Source organism: Xiphophorus hellerii, chromosome 8 (assembly GCF_003331165.1).
Source record: "Xiphophorus hellerii strain 12219 chromosome 8, Xiphophorus_hellerii-4.1, whole genome shotgun sequence".
NCBI classification, from domain to species: Eukaryota; Metazoa; Chordata; class Actinopteri; order Cyprinodontiformes; family Poeciliidae; genus Xiphophorus; species Xiphophorus hellerii.
The window spans coordinates 18,570,862-18,581,139 of record NC_045679.1 but is presented as its reverse complement, the minus strand read 5'-3'; the positions used below and the strand labels follow the sequence as shown (position 1 = coordinate 18,581,139).

Genomic DNA, 10,278 nt, shown 5'->3' with positions numbered 1-10,278 from the left:
TCAATTCAATAAAGTGAAGCACACCTAACTAAATTTTTTATACAACCGTATGCAGTGACTTGCTAAAAGTATTAATGCCCTTTCATATATCTCCTTATGTTAAAACGACTATTTTATTAAGATTCCATGTAACATAAACACAAAAAGTACATAATTCAGTGGAAGGATAATGGCACTTAACAAATCTGAAGTGTCACTTGCATTAGTATTTAGGGCTCTGTACTCAGTGGACTTGGAGGGGGTAATTAAACGCATGCATTTTTTCTTCTACTTCACATCACTTTGTGCTAGTTAAAAAAACAAAACAGAAATGTATTATTGTAGCATAAGAAAACATGAAAACGATGAATATTTTGAGCAATCTTCATAAGTCACTTTCTACATTCATGCCCTCGTCTGTCTGATGTCTTAAAACTGAACCGTCTCTGGTACTTTATTCATGGTGTCAGCAATCTGGACCGACAAAACCGTTGCTGTGTCTACAACTCATTTATGGCAGCAAAAGACAAATTAAAGCTTCTTATGAAAACAGCTCGAGGTGTTTTAATTTGAATATCCTGGCATATAGGATGATGTTGATTGGTACAAACGAGTACAGAACAACACCCCGAAGGTTTGAGGGTTAGGGGGCCTCAGTGGGGAGACAGTCTGATATTAAGGGCTCCCATTGGGAGGTCCAGTCAGAGAGCCTCAGGCAAGTGTTGAGACTTATCATTGGCCAAGGACGCTGCATACATCAGCATCCACAGCGTTGTTATTATTCGGAAGTGTGGCCCGCTTAATGTGTGACCATGTAAAAAAAGTAGGCATGTAAATGAGATGTTTTAGTCTGCGAGTTTGAATGATCGGCCTGCTGACCAACTGCGGTGCCTCGATTAGTTATGGGGGTCTCTCTGGTAACAGCAGCTGCCACCACGTGCCCACGATTGTGCTTCTTTTGTGATGTCTTTTTGTAACCACGCCAACAGTGCAGGAGACAATGAAAGAAAACGCAACACAGCTTTTCTCCATCACGTCTTTGCAGCCCTCTCCACTTGGTTTATTTTTCAGTTGCTGAGAAAAACAATAAGACCCACAGAGAACCTCACTTGCAGCTAACCGAAAGCTTGTCTGCACTCCAGCTGCTGCCTTTTGCTCCTTCGCTATTCATGTGAATATGCAAATGATGGTGCATCTCATTCAGTTGTCATCTGAGTCATGTGACCCAAACAGCGGGGTCTTAGGGCACGAGGGTGGGGAGGCTCCAGTGGTGCAAAGGGAGGAGGGGAGTGATCTCCACCTGCACCAGTCTGCTGCGAGACGGAGCCGCTCTTTGCATAATGGACGCTGATTGATGGGATTTTCTTCTTTTCACAAAGAAAAACACAGTAATACCACACTTACACACCTGCCAAGGAGCGAGGTATCACCGTTTAATGTCTTTAAAACCCATCGTCATTCATATATAAATGGCGTGATTAAATTTAAATAGAGTAACAAAAAAATCTATTTAACAAATCCTCTCTGAAGCCAACATATACTGTTGAAACCAAATATTTACATACAATGTATAAACACTACAAACTGTTTTATTTTCCTTAATAAAATAAAGGAGCCAATGGAAAATCTTAATTATTTCCATTGGCTAAACCTCAGGGTAATATGCCTTTTTTAGCCAATGTACATATTTGGTTTCAACTGTATAAACATGACTTAGACGCTCCTTTAAAATCACACAACTCATCTTTCTCATCATCCGGGGTGTGCTTCTACCACACAGGATCTCAATTCTTGATGCAAGACAAAATAATAATAATAATAATAATAATAATAATAATAATGAAGAAAAAAAAAAAAACAACTGCCCACAAATTTAGTGGGAAACTTTAATCTACTGTTGCCATCAGAAATATTCAACCCCTTTAGAGATTTTCAGGATGCATCACAGAGCCAGATTCTGCTTTGAATGATTCTCTATGTAGTGAATGCCACACAGTCAACACAGAAAATGCACAATTTAGCATTTGTGTGCAGCATATTTAGTTGGTATAACTATGTCACAATAATAAGGTTTAAACTGTCTGACGGAGTTACCATAATTAACTCTTTGGGATCTCTATCATGGTTCTTCATTTGCTTCAGCTGTGATGCATCCATCTGGGTATTCAAGGTGACTTTGCACGCATGAAAAAGGCAAAGGAGCTTACGTAAAAGCTGAGCGAAAGCGTATTTCATCCCGTCTAAAGGGCCTTGGATAGAAGGTTTAAAAAAAAGAAGTGAAAAACATGATGAGACACAATTGGGAGCAAACAACTTTCTGGCTGTGAAAGCGAGCCCAACATTTTATCAAAGGTCCTTGGCAACTTGGTTAGAACAACTGGTGCAAACCCTGTGTGACTGTAAGATGAAGAGTTTCAGTCACAATTAGAGGATGAGCACTGAAAAAACAAAAACTTCAAGGCCAGAATCCAAGACAGACTCAACGCTCGAACACACGGATGATCAAATATATACGGTCAGGAGGAATCTGGATATGACTACTGGTAGACAGTTCTTTGGTCTGATTATTCCAGTGGTACTGTCATCAGCCTTCAAGCAAATCATCACTCTGGCATTAGGTGTTGAAAGGGGGTTGTATATTTCTGACTTCAACTGAATGCACGTGTATATGTGCATATTTGCAAAGGACAACTCCCAAGCAGAGTTAGTGTAGAGGGTAATACTTTGCCATCTTTTTCAGTGTAACAGCTCCACTCCAGTATTTTCCTCTATTTCATTATAGTTAAATACCTAACATCCTGTATGCAGATTATACATAAAGCCCGTTTCAACATGATACATGTTTGGCTTGATACAACAATCTTATACTACAAACATTAGCTTGGAACAAAGGTCACAAAGGACAAGATCATTCAAACAATAATATCTTCTCTTATCATCATGGTGACTTTTAAATACACAGGTTAACAGTTACTTGAAAAACCTAAGCAAGGTCCAACAGAGTTCATATGAAACACTGGCAAAATGTCCATTGGAAAGAATGGCTGGAGCCATGCTTTTGTCATTTTCCTCACTTTTTTTTTTCCTTCTGCAAAGAAATGCTTTAGATCAAGTCCAACTAGTCAGCATGCAGTCTGCCACAAACCCAGAAAACAAGAGCGATCCTATTTAAGAAAGGCCACTAGGCAATTAGAATAATCTAAACTCCCTCACTCTGCTCAACCCACCTCTTTAACTACCAAAGTTTAATATTAATCCACAAGAACTGCTTCAAATTGTCCTTTTTTTTCTTCCTTATGCTTCTTTAAAAATTTAAAGCAAATCACATTGAAACAGTGCAAAACAAATCAAAGCTGTGCAATAAAGCCTACTGCTATAAGATCCCATACGCACATCTTAGCATAAAAACCAGACATCAGTGATAAAAACAATACATGATTAAAAATGTATAACAAAAAATCAATGATGCGGTAAATAAAGCATGGACACGAACTGTATAACAGAGCAGAGACATTCCCCTGCAAGACGGAAAAAAAAACAAAGGAATGATCAGACAGCACCGTCTGCTTTAATTTTCTGATTTGCCCCCCACCCTGCCCCCACCACTGCAGAGTCTCCACTGCCTTAATGGTGGAGCGGCGGGTCGGGGTGCCAGTGGGGTGTGTTCGGAGTGCGTCGCCTTGCGGGGGCTCGAGCAGCCATCTGCCACCCTACTTCAGCCAGCCTAAGCATTATCCCCAGCCCAGGAGGCCTGCTGTCTCGTCCCCCTCCAAAAGGGGGCTCCTGCTGTGGGGAGATGTAGCAGAGGGCTGGGGAGCTCCCCCGCGAGACCCTTTGACCCGGTCCCCCGCCCCGGCAGGGCAGACGGCCCAGACAGACAGCACTGTGTCTGCTCCCTGCCGCCTTCCACGTCTCTCTTTTATCAGCCACTGAGACCCCAGGGGCTGATGGAGAGACAGAGGGGATGGAGGAGAAAGAGGCTTGGCGAACGAACACAATGAAGAGACTGACACAGACCACCCTGACCTCCCCACCCCACCCCGATCCATTCATCTTTGGGTGCAGATCTCTCCATTCCCCATGGACAAGCTGCTGCCCTCTCCTCCCCCTTCTCCTTTTAATCTCTGCACCACTCAAAGCCCAGTGAGCTCCCCAGCTCTGTGTGGCCAAGCACGCCCCTACTGGCCACACGACACTTTGTCTGGATGTTAGGAAGCTTTATCGTGGTTTGTCTTCATCTACCTGTGTCATCGAATGTCAAGATCAGCAGCAGCAAATAGCAGTTAATCGTCCAGGCAGGGAGTGATACACAGTAATATTTTAATTAGACTTTGGGCGTCAGCGGGGCTCGTGTCCTCCAACCGGAAAGAAGCTGCCGCTAGGCTGTCGTGGTGAGCTTCTGGATGGTGCGATTGTAGTATTGGGTGGTGATAGCTTCCAGGGGGCTCCAGCGATGTGCGTGCAGCTCGATGACCTCCATGAGCAAGGAGCGGGTCAGCTGAGACTCGGTCGGACACAGCATCTTGTCCCTGACGGCTGCTAGGAGCTCCGTCATCATCTCAGGGAGCTGCTCCTCCAGCAGACGCCCGGTACTCTGCAGCTAGAGGACAAACAGAGGAGGACGGGTTAAAGTCAAGACAAGGAAAAAAAATAAATAAATATATATATATATATATAGAGAGAGAGAGAGAGAGAGGCAAAGAAGATATGGGTCCCGTTATTGGGAGCAAGACAGTGTCTGGCACCTTGTTACTGTGAGCACACAGAGGCAAGAGATTCACACAGCCTGCAGCTATGGATCTGTGTTTCTCAGCATCTGGGAGCTGTTGGTTATTCCCAGCTCACCTACCTTCGCTCTTTCTGCTCTCACACCCCAAGGCCGTTCCTCGACTATTGAAGGATTAATTCAGGAACTTTCAGCTTGAAGGGTTTCAAATCAATGAACCGATTGTGGTTCTGAGGGTGATGGTAACTCCTGCTCCTTATTAAGTTGAGATGTTCATTCATTCTACATTTATTTATGTGAAAACTAAAAAGAAAGGATTCATGAATGTAAGCATGATCAAAATCATGAATAAAACATAAAATCTTTACTGAATGCAAAGTCAGACACAGAAGTATTTCATTTTGAAGCAATCTTTTTTTTTCTGAAATTACATATTGAACTTAAACTGTCTTTTCATAAGAGAATGACAGATTGGGGGAAAAAACAGCTGAATGTTGGATGGTAAAAAAAGTATTCACACATCTTTAACTTTTTCAGGTTTTGCATTGTTAAAATAAACTTCAATGTAGTTACATGGGATATGTGTAACAGACTAGCACAAAGAAAGTCATAAAATGAGACAAAATTATCCAAATGGTTTCAAATAAAAATCTAGCTTCTAGCTTTGAATAACAAGTATTTTAAGGTGAATCTCATACATTATCAATTGTCTACAAACTAAAGTTTCGGCCCATTCCTTTTTTCAAAATAGCTTAAGCTCTATCTGATTGGAGTGTGACTGTGAATTAGCTTTTTTTTTTCCTCAAGTGAAATCATCAACTAGGACTTTGGCCCAGTCCTAAGTCAGGACTGGACAACTTGGTAGATTTTTTTTGTGCTACATGCTGATGAATTAAGCAGTCCTAAATATAAAAAAAATATTTTGTAATGTGACAAAATTATAAAATTCATGGGGTATGAATACATGACACTTTCATTGATAATATTAAAATACAAACAGCTTAATGGTTAAATATTTTCTTATTTTAATTACTTGGAAAATACACTGCTTTATCTAAAAACTTACAAGCTCAGAAATAAGTCAGGTCCTGTTTTTTATTTTTTTAAAAACAACACTGTTTTGTTTAGTTTTCTGTTGTGTGTTATTATGTACATTTTTTTGAGACCAACTGTGAGGACATTCCTCAGATTGTTTTTTGTAAATGTGAGCATGCTTGTGTGTGGTCCATACCTCCAAGGAGCAACAAAGGACGGCATCTTCTTTAACATCTGTTGACTCAAGCAGCTACAAAAAAAAACCAACAACACACATGAGGACTATACTTAGTAGAGCAAAAGTCCACAGAGTAAAATGCAGTGATATGAAGCTGAAAGCCACAAAAAGACACTTAGTCTAAAGCAGAATGATAAAATTTACATTAAATAAAAATGCTAGAGGTTCAACTGTCTGCAAACATCATTCATCTGACAGAAGAGAATGAACAGCTAATGCCACTTGTGAGTATTTTGTGCCGCCACAGACCCTTGAGTCAGACAAAACGGCAAACATCATTCATAAAGGCTTACTTTATCAAAGCTCTACATATGCATACATAAATGAACAGACAGTCTGCAAACACTTTGTGCAGCCAAAGACAAACAGGCGGCTGGCACACACACTAGTTGTGTACAAACTAAGGGAGCTCACCCATTACCCATATTAAGGTGACACCGTTTACAGCTATAAGCGGTGTGTCTGTTAAACAACTAACTGCATGCTGGCTCCCGGAGGCGGAAGGAAGCATATCAAGCTAATCTCAACTTGTTGTGATTGTGTTACTATATAAAGAGCTGAAAGCCAATAAAAAGGATAAACATTCTGCATATTAGCCAGGGTTACTCTAAAACTACTTCTCAATTTAGTGGCTGTTTATTATATTTTTGTCTGAGTCCATGTCTCAGAAAAACTATAAATAATAACATTATTATTATTATAAGTGCAGTAGCAGTAGAAATGATTGCTTCTTTTCTGATTTAAGTAAAAGCAATTGGCTCGTTTTACACACTTCAACACCAAATTATTTGTAGCTCTGGTAGGTTTAGGTTTAAGGTCATCTTTTAACTTTACCAACAGGTTTGTTCTGTCAAAAAGTAAAAAGAACAAAAAAGTTTGCAACGGTATTTTTCCCAGATAATAGTCGGAATAGCTGGGGTATAACCATATTCACTGCACATCCATTTTTTCCTAAATGATGCCACATAAAAACAGTGACATAAAGGTCAGAACCATCATAAGTCTGAAAGAAAACTCTGCTGCTAACTGATGTGTTGATCTACATTTAGTCAAAGCCGGGCTCTTATTTCCACTCTGCAACTTTCCTGGTATTTCACCTATCATTCAGGCCCAGCAGTGGAACAGACGTCAGCTCCTCAGTATGCTAAGACAGGCGTGGTGACAGAGTGGCTGTTTGTAGTGGGAGCTCCAGTCCTGGCGTTTCCACAGTAGGAAAAGTATGTGACAAGCTGGAGGAGCTCATAATGAGTTCTCGGGGGAGAAGAGGTTGAAGTTTTTTTCAATACTGTTAAAATGATCTAATCTATAGTCATTAGTCCTCAGCTCTCCAGCTCTGCTCTGTTCACACAAGCTTTTAACTTTCTGTCATAACAGAGAATATACATCGATGGCCACACAAGAACTTCATCTTCAGCAGAAGATCATCTGTTTCTTTTCAGTCAGTAAAGAAACGGGTAGCACAAAGTCAGAGAACCACAAGCAACTTTTGATCCTCTGATAACACCGATTTAAAATACATACAACCAGAAATATATTCTTAATATGAGAACTTCTGTCTTCATACTGCAGAAAAAAAAAACTGTTGCTTTTCTCTTGACAGAGTAACTTTAAATTCAGCTAAAACCATCTTTCCAGTTGTTGCATAGCAACTGCAAGTCTGTTTTCAGGATTAGCACCACTTGTAGTTACATTTAATTTCATTACTGTATTACTGCTGAATTAATACCATCTCACTATCTGCTAACCAAATAAGCCTACATATAAAACAGAGTCTGTAATGATTTGTCTGTGTGGGCATTTGTAGATATTTTTTTAAAGCTCCCAGGGCAACAGAAAAAGCAAGCTTGTGCCTCATGCAGTGAAACAAATGAAAACCCAAATCTTGCAATGTGATTTAGCAGGGGGGGAATAGGATCTTTAAATAAAACGAGCTGGCTGCCAGGACTGTCCAACCGTTCAAGACTTTTAGACAGGGAAGACCTTATGTTATATTGTAGCATCTCAGACTGATGTTTTATTTTAGACAAGTCTGCAGAAGCAGTAGCAAAAGCAGTAAACAGGCAGATGGTTTCAAGTAAGCTTTAATATTTAAAACTAAATTTAAATTCTTCTACCAAGAAGAATTTAAACTTGCAAAAATTATGCAAGGTTTAGCACTTGCAAAAACTAGCAAATACAACTAGACTTGCTCAGAAATCTGTTGAACTACTCCAATGTAATCAGTGATGTGCAGATCGTTACAATCGATCATTTATGAAACCTTTCATGAGACAAACGTCCATGCAGCTTTTTTTTTATGTCAGTTATTCAATTTGATCTTGCTCTGGTAGGAAAGCAGTGGCTGGGTGCTGGAAAGCTCTTATTCCTAGATTAAAAAAAGCACTCCCACTCACATGAGTGGCGACTTCAAAGCTTGCAACTCTGCAGCTCACATGGTGATAAAAAAAAAAGAACTTTAATAGCCATGTTCTGGTAGATCTGCTTGTAAAAACTGGCCTTTTTTCACTTTGTTTTGATCATTTCTGCGTAATTTGTTAAGTGCAAACAGACATGGGTGAACAGTGTCTCAGTTTATTTAATAGGAAGATTTCACTGTTTATGCCATTAGGGCTGGCTGACTAAAAAGGAGTGACAGTGACTAAGCGGAAAGGTGTTTAATTTGAAGTTTTAACGGCAGCCGCAGACAACGATTCTTCATTTTATTTAGTTCGGAAAGAGTATGTGGAAACTCAACCCAGAACTCCCCAACTCTTACCTAATCCTATTTTCCAGGTATAAACACAAGAAGCAGCGTCTACAGACACACACACGCACACACATTTTGCAAAGTATTCATAACTTTGCAAAATTTGCGTTTAAAAGGAAGTTTGTGTTCAATATTCAAAAGTGTCCATATTATATTTTCAGTTTGTGACGCAACAACAAAAACATTTAAAGGTATTTTTTGCAATTGTGAAAACCCAGAGTAGTGAATATTTGTGATGTGAAAGACAATACATGATTTTAAAAATGTTTAACAAGAAAAAACAAAGGCTGACTAAAAGGTTTGCCCATTCTTTTTTCACATAAGTTAAAGATAATTCAAATTTGATGGTAAAGGATCTAATCAGAAAGTTTAGTTCTGGACTTTGTGCGTTTCTAACAGTGTGTTCAGGGTGATGACGGTGTTGCATATCGTTGCGTTTAGGCCAAAAAGTTTGCTTTTTTTTTTTGTCTCATCTGACCAAAGGAGCTTCGTTCATATCTGCCGTCTCCAAATGCATGAAGGACTTTTTAAACTTTCCTTTACCTTTATTCTTCTTAACATATGAAGCATCATTTCCCTGCTACTTCCTGTAGTTCTATGACATAAAATCACAATATAGAGCAGATTGAAGTTTGTGGTTGCGACATGACGAAATCTGGAAGAGTTTGGGTGGTGCTTTTGCAAGGCTCTGTACGTGTAGGAAGATGTGTGTAAGAAAAACTGGCACTGTGGTTGTAACTGAATTCAAAGATAATAGTTATTGGGAAAAAAAACCTGATATTTAAAAGACAGACACATTAACACCTACAATGGGATGCAGTACACAGGTATTTTCTTACCTGAGTTGTTGAGATGTACCATGTTGTAAACTGTATGCATGTGGGATTCTGACTAGTTACGCCACGCCTACGGTTTAGCTGGAGAGTCTTTTAACAAGCTGAGATAATGCCCTGGGCATACCCACAGACAGGGTGTGGACGGATGGATCGCTGTGTGTCATTGTTGTTCGTTAATGGCACACCGGGTGTGTGTGAAGCGCCAGACTGGTAGAGGTGTGAATGCGAGTGCTAAAACTCACTTATACATGTCTCGGCATTATTCTCTTGTACTTGGATGACGCAATCAAAGCCTATTTTCACCCGGGGATTCTTTGATCTCGTCTCGAACGTCCTTTGTCTTCTACCTGAGAGAGTCTGAGCCAACTTCCTCTCCACCAACTGTCAATCGGACCACAGTCTCCTACGTTTCCTCCTTCCCACCCACTCGCTTCCTCTTTCAATTTCCAATCGGCCGTTGAGCACTTCTGTATCGTAGTGAGTCTGCTGCGGCTTACCCTGCAGGGTTTCTATGGCGACCAACGAAAAAGCATGACCAGCTAATGGGGACGTAACCCGGGGTCACGCATTCTTTTTTTTACTGGAACCGAGTATGTCTTCACCGTTTGTACCTCGAGCCAAACCTCAATGTGGTGTCTGCAGTCTAGACTGCGTCTGGTTGAAAAACAGGAAACCAGATTGCGAAGACGAGACGCGCAAGCGGCTCGACGTTTCCAGC

General features: G+C 40.4%; 1 protein-coding gene across 3 annotated transcripts in view; it reads right to left on the bottom strand.

The window, feature by feature from the left end:
• Positions 1–1,001: 1,001 nt before the first annotated feature.
• ctif (CBP80/20-dependent translation initiation factor) overlaps positions 1,002–10,278 on the bottom strand; it is a 48,832-nt gene continuing 39,555 nt past the window's right edge. For all 3 annotated transcript variants that reach the window (XM_032569988.1, XM_032569989.1, XM_032569991.1), the window contains 2 exons: positions 5,937–5,990; positions 1,002–4,579 (listed from right to left, as the gene is read on the bottom strand). In XM_032569988.1, coding sequence (XP_032425879.1) covers positions 4,358–4,579; positions 5,937–5,990 — 276 coding nt within the window. In that variant the 3' untranslated portion in view covers positions 1,002–4,357. The remainder of the gene's footprint in view (positions 4,580–5,936; positions 5,991–10,278) is intronic.